Raw genomic sequence first — 18,934 nt, 5'->3', positions numbered from 1 at the left:
TTCTTGCTTTCTGTCTTTAAAATTGGGATTATACTAAGTTTTGTGAATGATCATCTACGTGAGCAGCGGAGGTCGGTTTTATGTGTAATACGGAGTTTGAGCTGTGTCAACTCTGTAAATAGAAAACAAGGTATGTCTTCAATATAGAAATAATTGCAAGCTTTTATAGCGACCGAGTCACATTCCAACATTCGATCAGACTGTCCACGAGTATTTGAAAGAACTAGCACAATTTGAAAATATCGAAAGTTACAAATCACTAAATAATCCTCACAGCCCGTGCTCTACATTTCCCCTATCACATCGGTAAAAGTGACACATTTTGAATTAATAATAGATCATGTCATTGGTTATTATCGGAGGCCAAAAATAACCTAGTTAGAACAATCATAAACCCCTGTACCATCCACTTATATGTCAGTAGCCTGTCTCAATTTAAAATTTGACCATACGCAGAACAAGCTCCTGCGTATCGAATCAGTTGAGAGACAAAAAACACCATATGCAGGTGATTATGGAATACTGCTACATAAATATGGGACATTCACGATGGAGAAGCTGAACACATCCCGTTTGTCATAAAGTTGAGTTGTTAGTTTGCCATTAATCTCTTTGTTCAATAAAATACTAGTATCTAAGTATGACACAAATGTGGACGACACTGGTGTCTTATTTCGAATTCAATGGGATATGTCGAATCAACAATAAATGAAAATGATCATTGCTAATAGATAAAATTCGTCGATATATTATCTAAATGTCAAGTTCAAGGCCACAGCAGGAGATTTTTTTTCTCGTGTAGAAGCTTTGAATAAATTCTTTGTCTCGTAAGAATATAAAAACAGGTCGACTAATAATGGAACACCATTCATGCCCATGGAAATTCCAACAGACTGTTGGAAGGCCTAGTCACCAAAGACTGCAAAGATATTGTCAATGAGAAACTCCAGCGTCTTTTTAATATCAATTTCAGAGTACTTGTGCGTAGAATCCGAGTGGTGTTTAACAAAGTGATTCTTTAATTTACTGGTCACAAGATATGAATATTTCCTTTTTTATTAAAGAAGCAGCTTTCTATGATATCAAAGTCCTAGTCTTTAATTTATCGTGAGGAATGGTCGTGTAAAGTGTTGAAAATTCATACATTTTGATTCTTGGTTCTGCCGGATAATGGCCACACTCACCTGGTTAAGTATTCTGCCATTGAGAGAGCGCGAGTAAAAATTTAAAAATAAAAACTTAAATCTGTATGTTTCAAAATTATTGTTTATTCTCCCGAAAGGTTTCAAGTGAACAGACACCATTTACGGTGGTAATGCGTTCCATTCCTTGATGGTACGTGAGAAGAATGAGAATTTGCGATACGAAGTATTGCTTGATGGAAGTTGAAAGGCAAGATGGTGAGAATGCGTGGTCTTGCGCAAGGATGGTATACTAGTAAGTCTATCACTCTTGTCAATAACCATTTCATTGCTTACAATTTTGCATAGTGTGGTGAGTCTGGCATGTCTATGACGATGTTCTAGTGGTGTTCAGTCGAGATGTTCTATCATACCATCCACACTAGATCTGTTCCCGTATCTGTTGCTGACATAGCGGGCTGCTTATCTTTGCATCATGTCAAGTCTGTAGATGTCTTCTTGATCATATGGATCCCAAACTGATGAAGCATACTCAACCAGGGGTCTTACTAATGATTAGTAGGCGTTCTCTTTGACAGACATTTAACTGATATTGAGGTTACGACGTAGGAATTAAGCCTAAGGTTTTATTAGCTCCACTTCAAGTCAGATGTTATAAGGCAGTCTACCGTAAGTACTTTACACTTTCCAAAGATTCCAATTTATGTATGGATGAAGCATCATGTTCGTCCGTCTGCTGATGGTGAGCACGTTGCATTTACCAGGTGAAACTCCATCTTCCATATATTCTCCCACTTTCCAAGCTTGTCCAATTCTAACCGGAGTGTACCGGTGTCTGCATCTAAAGTAACTGTTCAATAAACTGTGGTGTCGTCCGCAAACAGTCTTACAGTTGCGTTGAATCCTTCTGGCAAATCATTTATGTAGAGGAGGAAGATGCAGGGCCCAAGCACCTTCCCATGTGGCACCCCAGACGCCACACTAACATGACTAGATGTTTCCTCGTTCACTACAACTGCTTACGTTCTGTCGGTGAGAAATCTATGGATCCAGGTGTTGACTTAATTACCTTTTATACTGCAGTGATCCAGTTTATGCATAAGGTGACTGTGGCTAATCTTGTCAAAGGCTTTAGAGAAATACATTATCAGCACGTATGTCTGCTTAAGAGAAATCCATTATCAGCGTGTATGTCTGCTTACCTTCCGCCATGGTGTTGGCGAAATCATCAACAAATTCAAGAAGTTGAGACTCACAGGAGGCCATGTTGGAGCGGATACAGGACATTGTTGTTATCAGCATGTTCCATAATGTGGCTTGTGACAATGCATTCCATTAATTTGCAACATATACAGGTAAGCGAGATAGGGCGATAGTTCTCTGCTTTGTGTCGGTCACCTTTCTTACGCACCGGACTTACGTTGGCACTTCTCCAATCCGCTGGGACCACACCGGTATCAAGGGATATCTGGAAGATGACACAGTGAGGATAGGAGCTATTACGTCGGCTAATTCCTTCAATACTCGAGGCCTGATGCCATCTGGCCCTGTGGTTTTGTGTGGGTTGAGTTTTTCCAGCAGTTTACTGACATCATTAAATGTAATATTGAGGTGGATGGCTGATGGATAGGTACCTTTCATGCAACACTGCTTGAATTCTTCAGCGCTGAGATGTCATTTCTGTGAGAAAAGATGATTGGAACTGTTTATTCAAAATGGTCGCTTGGATTTGCTTGAAGCAGGGCCTCACTTCTCAACGGCCGTATTCCATTTGAATCATTTCTCTTGTGTTTGATATATGTCCAGAATCTTTTAAATCCACTAAACTGGTTGTCTTCCTCTTGTGGTGATACAATACTGTCTATATATATCCAGTATGCCCTCCTTGGCGCCTTTGAAACGTTGTTTGTCCTTTGTATCTGTCTTTTGTATAAACTGTCTCTTTTACGAATAAGCTTTTTCAAACCTGGTGGTATCCATGGGAGGTTATTAATACTTGATGTTGTTGATTTGAGAAAAATTTTGTGATTTCAAATTTACTAAAAGTTCTTTGGAATGTTTAAGAATCCACATTTGATTTATTCCTGTGAGGATCCGGGTTAGGATCATCTTCGCAAGCCAAGTGTCCGATTCGCTTACTCTCATCTACGTAGATGAGAGTACAAGCGAATCGGACACTTGGCATGCGAAGATGGGTTAGAATAGGTCCTCAGTACCCTTGCTTGTCGTAAAAGGCGACTAAATGGGGTGGTCCTTCGGATGAGACCGCAAAAAAAAAAAAAAAAAAAAAAAAAGCGAGGCCCCGTGCCACAGCAGATGTGGCACGATAAAGATCCTTCCCTACTCAAAGGCCGTAAGCGCCGAGCATAGGCCTAAATTTTGCAGCCCTTCACCGGCAATGGCGACATCTCCATTTGAGTGAAATATTCTCGAGAAGGGCGCTAAACAATATACAACCAACCAACCACATTTATTTAAACTACTTCTGGCATATGTCCTGGCACAATACGTTTGGATTTTCTCCTTCACAACAGTCAATATTTTAGGTCTGCCAAAGTTGATTTCATGATCTCCGAGGTAGAGGTTGTGACTCCAGGGAGGGGGCAAATTTGGTATATACATTGAATACATTGTATGTATAAAACATTTAGATAATACCCTTTTTTTTTTTTTAATGCTATTGATTCTAAATTGAAACTAAATAGGTATTTAGAAGGAGCGGATAGTCCTTTACCAAAATAGTAAATTTCATGATCCCTGGGGGGTAAGGGTTTGGTTCCAGAGTTGAGCCAAAATTGTTACAGTGATTATATTTTCTTTATCATTTGAAAGACCTCTTGAAGTTTGCTGATATGGTATAAAAACTAAATGCATATTTAGGAAAAGCAGAAATGGATGTATCGGCCAAAGTTGTTAATTTCACAACCCCAAGGTTTTAACTCTAGGATATTGTGTTAATGTGTTAAGACAACACATTCGTTTAGAGATATCAACTATCTAATTAGAGAGTGTATATCCACAAGTGCATTGATGATCTCCTTAATTGAATCATGGCTTTCTTTAAAAAAAAAAAATTGATGCGCACATCGATTCCTTAATTATACAAAATTGTTTTAAATGTGTGTCCGGGTAGCGTAGTAGTTAATGCACTCGCTTCTTAGCGCTGCTACTCGAGTTCAGTGGCTGTATGTGAGGTCGCCCACCCAGACACGTTGGTTTCCTCCTACTCAAAGGTCCCCTAGCGCAAACATCCGTGCAAGTCGGTAAATAGCTACTATATAGGGGTAGCTTATGTTCATTGTTGATTATGTATATCCGACTTTAAAAACAAAGATTATTATTATTATTACTAATTAAAGATATTTTCAATTGAATTAAAGAGATCATCAAGTCACTTATACAGAGCTCCAACTTAAAGTGAGCAATAATTTCACCATATTGATGTGCTCATGAATTGAAATGAGAGGCTCAGCAATAATTGAATTGATGTGCATTGCTCTCATCAATTGAATTAATGCGCTCATCAAATCAATTATCGTCAGCAATAATTGAATTGATGATATCTTCAAATAATCAAAGATATGTTAATTTGGCACTCCATAACTAACTGAGCTATTCTAAGCACAAGTAATACTAGTGTAAATATGAACAAGGTTTTCAATAACAGTTCCTCAATTTTTTTTCCGGGTTTTCGTGAATTTTTAACCCCAGGGCAGGGGTGCCCCTAAAAAACTACTATTGTAAATTGTTCTCAAGATTGTAACATATCAAAATAAATCTCAGGAGCAGGCCTGTCTTCAGGACTTCAAAGCCAACCAAAATCCATGCTTAAAGGGTGTGTGCGCGTGCTGTTTAGGCAAACCTTGAAGGTTAATTTCAACATCATAAACAAAAAATTAAAGTTCAAAATGAAAATATTTAAAAATTCATAGATATGTACGACAGAAAATAATTAAAGAAACTTGATATAACAATGTGACTATTAATTTACATAAAAAGAATTCTTCTCCAAAGGTCTCTTCATTTGTAACCCAGAATTGATCCTTTATTTCACAACTTTCAAATGTACAATCAACAAATATTTGTCACATGTGAATATCTAGTTAATTTATCAAAGTGTCTTCCAATTATAATTGATTGTGACCTACTGATTTGCATGTAATTATGTGTTAGTGTTAGATACCTGACTTCCTACTCGCTTTGGCTAGTGGTTTAACCCTTTAGCTTGATCAGTAGAACAATGGACTGTTGTGTTAGAGGTCCTGGGTTTGATTCTTAGCATCGACATAAACCAGTCTCTGTTACATTTGGTGCCCACATTGGCACCCAAGTAATCCCTGGTGCGCGAGTGATTGCCCCCAGAATTTCACCCCAAAGGTGCCAGCACTCCGGGAGAGTCAGGGCACCTCTCTCTCTCTCTGGAGGAGGACAATGTGGTAGTGTTAGATACATGGCCTTCCTACTAGCTCAGGGTTAATCCTATCGTGCCAGAGGTCCAGAGTTCGATTCTCAGCAGAGACATAAACCAGTCTCTGTTACAATTATAATCGATCATCATATCATCACTAGCCCTATCTATAGCCATAAATTTTTTACACAGCTGTATTTCAAAGTGAAGAAAAATCACAAATGCACTGTGTAAGTACTAGATCATGTTATTATTTGTCAAACATCTCAGCACATATAACATAAATATCAAAAATGGACATGATAACAATACATTATCTCATAGAAAATAACAATACAAATACATCTATAACAAAATTTCAGAAATTTAGATGAAGAACATCTCAATATGAGCCTACAACATGCAATTTAGCAATCAGGCCTTTGTAGGTTTAAACCTGTGGGCAGCTTGGGGCTGAATTTTCTTGGAGGGTGGTGGGGGCTCAGAAATCTTGCTTTCCCGCTCTCGTTCCTGGTTTCGGTGCAGAATCTGGTTAATGCAGTACTCGGCTTCTTGCCCAGAGTCAGTCAGCCTAAGATCCATGTGTGTAATAGTAGTATTGTCTTCCATTCCCTCCTGGATTTGCTTTCCACCCTCCTAATTTTAGAAGAAAAACAAAATGATATGTTATCAAGTGTCTGAAGAGCAATTTTCTTAAATAAAGTTTAAATTGTTTAAACTTACACTTTGAATATATGATGATCAATTCAAATGAAATATAATTTCTATGGATTCAATGAAAATTAAGACATTTATTTTTCATTTATGGTACTTTACGTAAAAATATTGATATTTCAATGTTACATACAGGTTATACATTGTAATAAATATATAAAACATTTCATGGTGAACTTACTGCTCCAAGTCTGTTTGATGACAGGTCCACAGCCTTGAGGGTTGTGTTCTGCATGACAACTTGAGAGAAAATAGCAGCTGTTGGCTCTCCTAGATCACTACTAGCCATGTTTATATTACAAAGAGTTGTATTCTTTAGCAAAGCTTTACAGATAGCCTGCCCTCCCTCATCTCCCAAACGATTCAGTCGAATGTTCAAATCGGTCAATGTTGTGTTTTTTGTCAGGGCATGGGCTATGGCCTGGGCACCACTGTGTCTCACATCATTATCACAGAGGTTCAGCTTCACTAACTGGCTGTGATTATTGAGGAACTTTCCTACGGCTCTGGCACCACGGTCACTGATCACATTGTGGGACAGATCTAACTCAATCAAAGCAGGGTGATCCAGTATGTGACTGATCAGCACTCTGACTTTATCATCATCCACTTTACTTCTGTGCAGCCTGAAAACTTTGAGTCCTTTTGTGGCAGCCACACACTGAGCCAGAAGCAAACAGTCTCTAGCAGTGAAATTAAATAAGTTCCATTCAAAATTCATACCACAGTCTTTCACTCCATATGTTAAATGAAGTTCTTCTATATTTGGCAGCTGTTTCAAAATTGGCCCAAAGTTAAAATGATCACATTCTGGTTCATCTCCAGCTTCACTTCCTGCATCTGAGGCATCATCAAAATCTGGACCTTTAGGGGCCTCTCTCACTGGTGGAAGGAGCTGTCTAATATCTAGTTTCTTGACATAATTAGCTGATAATGGAAGAGTCTCATTTAGTTCTGTCATATCTGTTGATTCTGGTACAAAGTGTTCGATAATCTGTTGGAGATTTCTTTCAAAGTACATTCGCTTCCAGTTGTTGCCATATGCAGCTACATCACAGATTTGCCAGCGGGCTTTGCAGCAGCGCTTCCAATATCCTTCATCCTCCACAAGATTTGCTGTGATCTTCAGTGGTAGGTCAGTTGATATCTTTTCAAGTACTATTGATTTGTGTTTTGGTAGCAGATTGTTTAAGATTGTTGAATTATCTACAAAACACAATCCATTGATGAACTTATGAAACTACAATTCACAGTGTTAATCAAAATAAAATATAATTTGTAATCATAACACATATATACATGTACCATCATATGAAATAAAACTTTAATTCTTACTCTCAAAATTTGACACAATGTGTGAAATGCATAGTTCAATCAGTCTTGGCACTGTTGCTAGGGAATACTCTGGGTCCTCGGCGATTATTCTTCTCATGGTCCTCCAGTCAGCTGCCGGATTATCCTTGGCTGATCCAGTTGGAGACGGAGGAACAGGAGCATCTCCAGCTTTCTTGCTTCCTCCACTTTTACCACTTTTTCCAGATTGTGCAGACCCAGCCCTAGAAACTGGTTTTGATCCTGCTTGACTTTTTGGCCCACTTTTGGTACTCTTGTTGTCATCATCCACTGCTGGCCCTTGTTCAGATTGGTCGGCCATTTTTACCAAATATTTTATCAAACTGGATCAAAAGATAAGAAATGAACAAAGTGAAGAATTCAGTTAAGCATTACACGCATAATACAGTAATCAAATAAAAACCATAAACAAAGAGTTAAGACAACATGATTATCACTGTTTCAGCAACACTAAATAACGACGAGCTTGCAAACCCGTTTAACAGTTGAAGGAAGCTTTGTGACTTGATTGCAAATGTTCAACTAATAATTTCAATTATGTTCTTTCTCTTATATTATCTAACGAGATGCAGTTTAAGTTTACTTACGTTTGAGAATCTACTCGTTGCTTTGTAGCTTCCCCGTTCCCTTGGTGATGTAGAGTATCACGCACGTATTTGTATTAAACAGTTGTACAAGGAAAATTTCGATTGATTTATAAAACATAAATCACATGTAAAATAATTATATTTTGTGTTGTAATCTAATTATGTACATATGTTTTAGAGGAAACAATTAAATTTCTAAAACCCGATACTATTGGGAAAGATATCGTTTCAGTTATGAAATTGTTCACGTACGATTTTCATGTATCTTTCAGGCCGGAAATAATCTATAGTAATCGCAGCTGCAATGAAAGCTATAATTCAGAGGGTTACCCAAGCAAGTGTTACAGGTTTTACTCTATGATTAATTTAAAATACCTTTCCACAGTTCTTCACGGCATGTAATATGTACTCATTTTTCTTAAAAATTGCATAAGGAGACGAATGTCCCCACATTGAACGGGGACTAGTCAGTGCCGGACAGACGTATATCGGGTATATATCTCTCTGGTTATGATGACACCAAAAACACCGCAAAAAAGTACTACATTACCTAAATACAGTTAAAACTACTTACAAGGTTTTAGTTCATACTTATAGAGGGCAAAGCCCTCACGGCCCGAAGGCCGTGAGAGCGGAGCTCTCCCTATAGGTAACACGTATATACACGTTTAAAAGGAAAATAAAGAAAAACTATACCATACCTATGGAACTTGAAAATTTTGGTACTAATGGCGTAGATTCGAATATTAGCGCGTGGACATGTATTTCTCCATTTTGAATCTCGTCTACCCTAGTTCACGTCGTTCTGAGATGTTACATAAAATTCGTAAAAGCATGTAAATCTTATTTCCGTAATCATATATAATCACTCCACGATTAACGCCATGTTTGTTGTTGTGGTTTAAACGCTATGTTTGTAAATTTGCTAAATAATGATGCTGAATATGACGTCACGATGTACTGTTTACATCAATTGCGTTATATTTCCTGCGTTCAATATATAGGCGGATCAAATATCCAAAATTAGGATGCTTTGATACAGTTCCGTCCTCGTGCAAACTTTGGGTTGTTTTTGTTCTGTTTTGGATATAGATACTAATGCCAAAATTTGTTTGCTTCGCCCTCAAACACGGTCACGCCGTAAAACATATTATTCATATATTCTCAAGGTTTCATTCACATTGATAGAAAATTGAATGCTTTATGGCCTATTTTCATCTCCATGTTCAGATGCTCCAAATGCTATTCATGACAACTTCATGGGACATATCATATTTGCTCTTTTTCAATTGTAAATATCTTAATTTTAGTGTGATAGTGAAATACACTTTTTTTCTGGCTACATTGTGAATAAATTTTCTGAAATGCTATATGACAGTACCTAATCTCAGCGAGATTCGTTGAGGCTTGATATCTGGACTGACACCTCCTCTGGAAGAAGTGTCAGTCCAAATACTCAGCCTCGACGAATCTCGCTGAGATTAGGCATAGCCATATAAAATGGTATTCCACTAGGCCAATATGGCCGTGGACAACGATACATAGAATCAATCAAATTACCACTAATCACCGAAATTACAAAAGAAATGACTGAAATTACCAATAAAGGAACTAAAATTACCTCAGTATATGTTCATCTACTGGTATATGTTATCTAGTCACACATCAAATTTCACGTAGATTGGTAATAATTTAAAGGAGTTGTGACCATAAAGTAAGCTATTTTGAAGTGTAGATACTGTGTACCCATTTTGAAATGATCATTGAATCATCTCTGTGAAGCATTTTATTATGTCACCCTTTCCCAGAGGGAGAACATATTTTTTTTAGTATGAATTCTTCTTCCGTTTCTCATGCATAGTTTGTCCGGGTCTTAACTTTTTTGTCTTTTGACATTATAGGCCTTTGATATTTGGTATGTGGGTAAGACAGTTTGTCGCTTGCTATTTTTGATTACCTTGACCTTTTATGTAAAGGTCAAGTAATAGAATTTTCAGGCATCTTTATGTCTGGACCATAATTTTTTAGCTCCCCTGAGCTGAAAGCTCTGCTTTTCTAATCACCTGTCATTTGTCTGTCTGTAAACATTTCATATTTTCAACTTCTTCTCATTGACAAGAACCACTGGGCCAATTTCAATCAAACTTGACAAAAAACACCCTTGGGTGAAGGGGATTCAAGTTTGTTCGAATGAAGGAAAACTTCCTTACATAAAATAGATTCAAGTTTTTCAAATCAAGACCCCATGGGGTAGGGTGGGGGCACAACTTGGAATCAGTTTTACATGGAGAAGTATAAAAAAATCTTTTGAAAATCTTCGTCTCAAGAACAGCAGGATAGTGATTTGTCATATTAATATGCAAGCATCATTAGGTAGTGCAGGTTCAAGCTTATTCAAATCATGACCACCAGGGATAGGTTGGGGCCACAATACAGTAGATCAAAGTTTTGCGTAGAATTTATAGGGAAACATCTTTAAAAATCTTCATCTCAAGAAAAGCAGGGCCATGTTTAGTCATATTACTATGCAAGCGTCCACAGGTAGTTCATATTCAAGTTTGAACATATCAGGGGCCCCAAGGTAGGGTGGGGCTACAATAGAGATCAAAGTTTTATATGGGAAATACAAGAAATTAATTAAAACATATTCTTTTCAAGAGTAGAGAATCACACAAAATTATATCGAAATGCAAATATCCCCAATTTTTTTAAATTTCAGGTCTCCAGCACCCCTGGGGCCTTATGATTGCCCCAGGGTGGGGCCAAACTTAGTATATAGTATTTATGTGTAAGTTTGCTGATACTGTATAAAATCTAAATGCATACTTAGGAATAGCAGAAAAGGATGTACAAAAAATGGTGAATTTCAATCAAGACCCAGGGTTATGACTTTAGGATGAGTCCAAATTAGTCATATGTTTTGATGTTCTAATGTTAATACACCTATTATTTAAAACCTTTCATCAGTGTATGCACTTTTGAAGACAGTGAAGTTTTGAGAACAAATCTTGTTTTATACTGTTTGCTGAACATTAGAATTTAGCTTAATTAGATATTTAGAACAGGAAATTGTTTCTAGATTTCTTAGCCCATGGAAATAGTGATACTTTTTCACTAATATTCAGGTGACCGATAAGGCCTGTGGGCCTCTTGTTTTTCTATAAAGGAATTTTTTTTCTCTATGCACTTTCATATCTATATATATAGGTGATGATTTGTTTTGTGCTTTTTACCAAATGTTATCTTAAAATAGGAATATTTTGGACATATTTGAAAATGATTTGGCAGGTACATGTACTATTTTTAATGGCCCAGGTTGGTTAAAATCATAGGGGTGTTTCACTTATGATTACTGTTTCATTTTCTGTTGAGTGTCATTGTCCATTAGGCTATTTAGTGGTTAACTGCATGCTTCCTTGCTGTGCTGATAAGTTAACAATTAATGTGTAATGCATGAAAAATATTTGTTGAGTATTAATTAAGAGTTAATTGTCAAGAGAGAAATAACTCTGTGAGAAAAAACAAACAAACGAAAAGAAACTGAGAACCTGTGAATGGCTCTGTATCAGTCGTAATAAAAAGGATGGTTTCATGGGAAAAGTCTGCTGCAATCACGTGTTGCATAACTGATAACATATGTACAAGACTTTTTTTGAAATTTTATCTTAAATTCAGTTAAATGACCTTTTAAAGGGGCATGGACATGATTTATGTACAAAAAATTACTTAGATATTATATAACAAAAACTGTCAACTGTTGATAAAAAAATTGTGTACATTCCCCTTAAAGCAAGCAAACCTCACATGGGCATCTAAATTCAAATGACATTTAAACAAACTATGAATGATAAGAATCTGACAGTTTTCATGGTAATGGTGAATTGAAAATTATGAAAAAGTATTAAAGTAAAAATCATAGAAATGATTGTAATAAACTTTGCAGATGATTATTTTGGTGATATATATTATTACTACAGTAACTTGATCCAAAGAGTCAGATCACGTCGAGTTGACAGGCGCGGATCATCAGATCATATGAGACGCTTCGCGTCGAGTTTGATCTGATGATCTGCGCCTGTCAACGAGACGTGATCCAACTCTTCGGATCAAGTTACTGTAGTAATGATAAATTTATTATTTACCCCCTTATGCATGATAAATCCACATTTATAAGATAATAAATGTAATCCAAATTATCAAAAACACAGACATACCATGAAATTATGTTTTGTGTACACAGTTTTGTTTTGTGACGAGGTCAATATTTTCCACATATAACGTTGCGTTGTTGCATTGTGACGACATCAGTTTCAGAGGATACTGACACGGAATCAGAAAACCACAGTGTGGTGATCCGGAAAACCGGATCACACACTGTGAAATCCACAGTATCAAAGAACGAGACATTGATGGGTATATAATAAAAACTGACGAACCATACTGTAATAAAGAGGCATTGCCTATTTTCATTGAATAAATTAATTTCCTGTTACTTTTGGGGGTTCCGAAAGTTGTAAACTTTATGATAATTTTAATTCTTGAATCCTGTGTGAATATTGTAATTTAGTTGAAATCGGACATTTTTAGTCTACAAAAATTTTCCTTATTTGACCGCACTGAAACAATTTTCTGCATTACATATATAGTAAATGGACTAGACCACAATTCAAATACTTGTGACTTTTACCTTTTATGAATGATCTTGTTAGATGTCAAGACACATAATTTGTCAAAAGCAACTTCCAGAATAAGTATTACAAATGTAAATGGACATGCAGGAGACATTTTTTGAAATTTTCCCGGTATATGTCAAATTTACCTTGATCTGGCTTGGATTTCTTGAAAAAATCTCAAAAGTTAATTTGAGTTTTCTTTTATCTGAGCAGTCAAAATTTGAGTAAAATCTTAGACTTAAGTTTGAGTTTCAATTTAAGTTTTTTTGGAGCAGAAATCATGAGACATGCACAGGTCTCAAGCAACATGTGATTGTCTAATGTTGACATGGGACCTCTGTTTTTAAGGTTATATCCAAAAGACCCATGGTTCCCACTTCTAAATGCCAAGTGTTTGGCAAAGGAGCAATAACTACCTATTTTTACGTCTTAAGTTTGACGAGACCATGGCGTGAGTGGGGCTCAAACTCGCAACCGCCTGGTTAGAAAGAGACAGGTTGATTTATATATACCTTCTGCATACAATGAGTACCTTAATACACATGTGGTATATGTTGGCACACAAACTATATGCAAAATTATAATTCGTAAGATTGTAAACAAGTATGTGAAAATTTAATGCAACATTACAGCAGAATTTTAGACACAATGTATACCAAATTCTAATGACATTCAAACTCCTCTCTGGTAAACAAAGAAAATCTGCAAGTAAACATAACTTTCTTTACACCTAAAGCTTGGTCACATCATTTTCTGCACAAGTGGCAATGTCAAAATTGATTTGGAATGTTTATATTTTGTTTTATTTGATCAACAATAAAACTACTTACTGTAACAATAGATTTTTTCTGTGCAACAAGTCGAACAGTTTAAATACATACAACAAAATTATGTGTGAGAATAGGCAATGCCGGATATAAACTGTATAATGTATAATGTGTAATGTATACTGGTATGTACTGTCTTGTTATTTCAGTTGGTGAGGAAACGGTCAGTTCCATTGGTCAAGGGTTATGTGTCTTGATTGGGATCGCAAGAACCGATACAGAAAAGGAACTCGAATACATGTAATACTATTTCATAAAATTTTAGTTAGCAAGTTATAAGTACACCACAACAGCTTGAACTAATGCTAGTACCGGTATATACACAATTAATAGATAATCATACAGATATGTCAATCTGATTAAAATACAGATCTCTCAAATAGCGCACAGCTGTGTGCTATTTGAGAGATCTGTATTTTAATCAGATTGACAGATATGTCCAAATTTTTTTTATAAACCTTATTAACTTGTTTAATGACAGGCTGATCTAGTTGATGGAAAACCCAGTTTTGTGTTGATGACATTAGTATATGCAGGTTTTTAGGTCACCTAAGGAAACTCAGGTGATATATTGCAATTGGTCAGTGTCCGTCGTCATCCGTTATGCATTACCAATTACATTTTTTAACTTCTTGATAACTATCATGCCAATTCTTTTCAAATTTGGTGTGAAGCATCTTTGGGAGAAGGGGAGACTTGTAAATTTCAGGACTCCTGCACCCTTGAGTCCTTAGGAGCAGGGCAAAAACTGCCAAAAATTGACCAATTTTCAAAAATCTTCACAAAACACCACACATTTGTAAAAAATAAATAAATAAATAAATGCATAGTGATCTGGAGCAGGAAGGCCTTTCCAAAATTATAAATTTCATGATCTCCATGGTAGAGGTTCTGATTCCAGGGTGGGGCCAAATTTGGTATATAGTGTTTATGTGTAAAACATTTAAATTACATCTTCTTTAGTGCAAAATTGATACTAAATTGAAACTATATGGATATTTAGAACGAACGGGTAGTCCTTTACCAAAATTGTAATTTTCGTGATTTCAAGGTTTTGGTATCAGAGTGGGGCCAAAATGTTCAGTGATTAAATGTGTTTACAAGAGTACTGCAAACCATACATCATATGACCGCCAGACAGTGATGACAAAATTTCAGTGCAATATCTGTATCCATAATGAGAAAAAGTCCAGGAAACTATATAACTTACTTTTTGCCTTATAGTAGGTCATGGTGCACCAATTAAGCTAAAATGCAAACTGAATCTGTATTTCTCTTAGAGGAAAGTTGTGACTACATTTCAAGACAATACCTGCATCCATAAGAAAAGAAATTTTGTAAACTTTGACCTACTTTTAGTCCTAAAGTAGGTCACAGCACCAATGCAACTGAAATGCAACCTTGATCCTACACTTCTTGAGTAAAAGAAATTTGGACCAAATTTCAGCATTGTATATGCATCCATTACAGAAAAAAAAAAGTCCGGAAAAGATGACCTCGGACAGACACATGGACATCCAGACAATACCATAACAAAATCTGATGACGGTTGTGTAAAATTTTTAGCTTCTTGATAACTACCATTTGATTTTTTAGCTCACCTGAGCCAAAGGCTCAGGTGAGCTTTTCTGATCATAATTTGTCCGTTGTCATGTTGGCGTCGTCGGTCTTTGTTGTAAACTTTTCACATTTTCATCTTCTTATCCAGAACCACTAGGTCAATTTCAACCAAACTTGGCACAAAGCATCCTTGGGTAAAAGGCTTTCAAGTTTGTTCAAATGAAGGGCCGTGCCCCCTTTAAAAGTGAAAATAATCACAAAAATGCAAAATTAGGGTAGGGTCATTTAAAAATCTTCTTCTTAAGAATCACTGGGACAGAGGAGCTGACATTTACTTGAAAGCTTCCTGACATAGTGTAGATTCAAGTTTGTTGAAATCATGGCTCCCGGGGGTTGAATGGGGCCACAATAGGGGATCAAAGTTTTACATAGAAATATATAGGGAAAATCTTTAAAAATCATCTTCTCAAGAACCAATGAACCAGAAAAGCTGAGATTTACATGAAAGCTTCCTGACATAGTTCAGATTGAAGTTTGTTCAAATCATAGCCTTCGCAGGTAGGTTGGGGCCACAATAGGGGATCAAAGTTTTACATACAAATATGTAAAGGGAAAATCTTTAAAAATCTTCTTCTCAAGAACCATTGGGCCAAAGAAGTTGACATTTACATGAAAGCTTTCTGACATAAAGCAGATTCAAGTTTGTAAAAATCATGGTCTTTAGGGGCAGGTTGGGGCCACAATAGAGACTAAGGTTTTACATGCAAATATACATGGAAAGTCTTCAGATATGGGCCAAGGTGACTCAGGTGAGTGATGTAGCCCATGGGCCTCTTGTTTTCAAATTTGGTATGAAGCATCTTTGAGACAAGAGTGGCATAAGTTGTCAATTTCTAGGCTTCTACACCACAGGGGTCTTAGGGATGGGGTAAAAACTGTCATATATTGACCAATATTAAAAAATCTTCTTTACAACTGCACATCTGTAAGAAAAACTAATATGCATAGTGATCTTGAGCAGGAAAGCCTCTCACAAAATTGTAAGTTTCATGATCCCCGGGATAGAGGTTTTTGCTCCAGGGTGGGACAAAACTTGGTATATATAATGTAAATGTGTAAAACATCTAAATAATGTCTTCTTCAATTGCAACTAGATAGATTTTTAAGAGTAGGTAGTCCTTTACCAAAATTGTAAATTTGATGATTCCAGGGAGGGGCCAAAATTATTATAATGATTATGGTCTTTATCATTTGAAAAACTCCTTTAATTTTCTCCTTCTTTTTCATAATGTCTGTGTTCCTGCTCATGCTTTTCCCTCCATACCATGCAGTATATTAAGGGGAGGCAGTTGTAATTTGGAGCACTTTCAATTTGGGAAACTGGGGAAGACATTTGTTTTTAACAAAAACAAATTATATTTTTTGGTAGATTTTAAAACACTTGGGTCTAGTGATACTTTTAACTAATTATCAGGTGACCAATAAGGCCTGTGCGCCTCTTGTTCTATTTTATACCAGTAAATGATAGTGACTGTTCTTCAACAAAGGAGAGCGTCGCATCTCTTTCATTCATCAACAACATTTTAGTACCTGTAATTTTGAGGTTTTAGTATCTGAAAGTCATTACAATATGTTACCTGTAAAACTTACTGCAGTATGTACATGTGTTTCTCTGTTGCAAATTTTTTTGTCATTACTCTTACTGCCATAGAAATATTTTTATTTCATTAAAATGTGGGGTTTTTACAGGGCAAGGAAAATTTTAAATATTCGACTGTTTGATGGAGATGATGGAAAGAGATGGAACAAGAGTGTTATTGATAAACAGCTTGAAGTGTTATGTGTCAGCCAGGTATGTTTAGGTAAAACTTAATAAATTTTTCATGAATATGTTTAAAGTGTGGTTAAATTAGGGATCCTGGTTTGATGAGTAGAACAAAGTAGTATCATTACATCAAGTGATCAATGTTAATCCATGCAATATCAACATCATTTATCTCCTCTTTTACAGTTCACACTCACTGCAATTCTAAAAGGAAATAAGCCAGACTTCCATGAAGCCATGGGTCCTGATACTTCTGAAAAGGCATACCAGGATTTTTTGCAGATAATGAAAAATTCTTATAGCCCAGATAAAATTAAAGGTTAGTTCATCATAAAGGACTAATTTCCAAAAGGCATTTGTCCCTCACTTAAAGTTGATTACACAGTATAACTCGTTTAGTTTGAAACATTCATAGAAAGTGTTTGATTAAACTGTAATTTTTGAGAGCAAGTGGAAATTTTCATGACTGATAAACTGTAATAAACTCAATTTGTCCCTTCTTTAAGAATCATGTATTAGTGATATTCATAAATCATGGGAGGTATGAAGTAGCTAGCCACAATAATGTAACCCCCTCCTTTTTTCCCACCCGAAAATGTCAGAATAAAAAAGAATCAGAGAGGGCTATGTTATTGCAGCTAGTATTCAGTAAACATTTTTTACTCATACTATGCACCATTCCTTATTAACATGATGATGAAAATTTGGATACATTGTGCAAGTATTCTGCTTTTTCATTAATATATGATCTACATTTCAGATGGTAAATTTGGGGCCTACATGCAGGTACATATACAGAATGATGGTCCAGTGACAATACCTTTAGAATCTCCAAACAATCTCCCAGAGCCAAGAAAGAAGACTGCCTTTGTAGCACCATCAGTCCACTCGCTCTCCATAGCTTCAAAAGAGGGAGATAACTCGGGATCATGACAACTGAAGCAGTTTTATTCATAATAACATTAATTTTATTTGGTACTGTGTATCAAAGATAATTTACATTGTATTGTACATTGATTTGTGGTGTATTATCATATTTTTTTTACCGTATGTATTATGAATTTGAAGATTGACTGTTTTTACAGTGTCATGTGTGCATGTTTATGAATATGAGTGATCTAAAGGCCTATAAAAAAATTTTACCTTTAGTTTCTCAGACACCGCAGCATTAGACAGAAAGCTACTGCTTTGATCAATTTCATCAATATATTGAAAAGGGGAATAACTCAATTTTCTCTTTTAAACCATTTCTGATATAGGAGTGTTTTGTGAAATAAAAAATTCATTTTAGGTAAAGTAATTAGTTCATGCATATATATTTTTTAATGATGTAGTGTTTAAAACCAATTTCTAGTCTTTGTAGTGTGTGATTAAAATAAGTGTACAAAAACTAATATTCAACTGAGTTGGTATAAATTCTTTCAAATGTTTGTGTGAAAAAGAAAGGTAACTCATGATGCTACTTAAAAAGAAAATCCTGCATCCTCTATTAAACTTTAAAATGTTTGGTCTGAGAAACTAAAGATATTTTTTTTACTTGAATTAAAAAAGCAATCACTTCTCTCATTTAGTTTTATTACTTCTTTCAAAATAGTGCACATTTAGTGTGAGACACCCCTAGTCATTACAATGACTTGCTAATGACAGTGAAAGATAAGAAGTATGTGGGTCTTAATGGCCACCTGAATATCACACAACAAGAACTCTTTAAAGTTGCATTTTGTTGGAACAATGAGTGCATCTTTCAAACAGAGGACTGATTTGCTTTAGTATCTGTGATTAAAAGTGAAATTTTTCTAATATTTCTCCTTTACAAATGTAAATGTATGGACTTGGCATTTTAGA

General features: G+C 35.8%; 2 protein-coding genes across 3 annotated transcripts; one reads left to right on the top strand and one right to left on the bottom strand.

The window, feature by feature from the left end:
- Positions 1-5,779: 5,779 nt before the first annotated feature.
- LOC125651773 (dynein regulatory complex subunit 5-like) lies at positions 5,780-8,291 on the bottom strand. The gene is made up of 4 exons (XM_048880529.2): positions 8,205-8,291; positions 7,600-7,940; positions 6,446-7,470; positions 5,780-6,186 (listed from the first exon to the last, which is right to left on the bottom strand). The coding sequence occupies exons 2-4, from the start codon at positions 7,916-7,918 to the stop codon at positions 5,965-5,967; spliced, it is 1,566 nt and encodes a 521-aa protein (XP_048736486.1). The 5' UTR covers positions 7,919-7,940; positions 8,205-8,291; the 3' UTR covers positions 5,780-5,964.
- Positions 8,292-8,406: 115 nt separating this feature from the next.
- Positions 8,407-18,655, top strand: LOC125651775 (D-aminoacyl-tRNA deacylase 1-like). 2 transcript variants are annotated; one of them, XM_048880530.2, is made up of 5 exons: positions 8,407-8,538; positions 13,854-13,944; positions 17,014-17,116; positions 17,276-17,408; positions 17,850-18,655. In XM_048880530.2, exons 1-5 carry the CDS (start codon positions 8,439-8,441, stop codon positions 18,020-18,022), a joined length of 600 nt encoding a protein of 199 aa, XP_048736487.1. In that variant the 5' UTR covers positions 8,407-8,438; the 3' UTR covers positions 18,023-18,655. The 2 variants fall into 2 exon arrangements, with proteins under 2 accessions (XP_048736487.1, XP_048736488.1); XM_048880531.2 differs by having other exon boundaries at positions 8,455-8,551.
- Positions 18,656-18,934: the final 279 nt, after the last annotated feature.

The sequence above is a fragment of the Ostrea edulis genome, chromosome 5, assembly GCF_947568905.1.
Source record: "Ostrea edulis chromosome 5, xbOstEdul1.1, whole genome shotgun sequence".
Lineage (NCBI taxonomy): Eukaryota > Metazoa > Mollusca > Bivalvia > Ostreida > Ostreidae > Ostrea > Ostrea edulis.
This window is presented reverse-complemented; position numbering and strand designations above follow the sequence as displayed.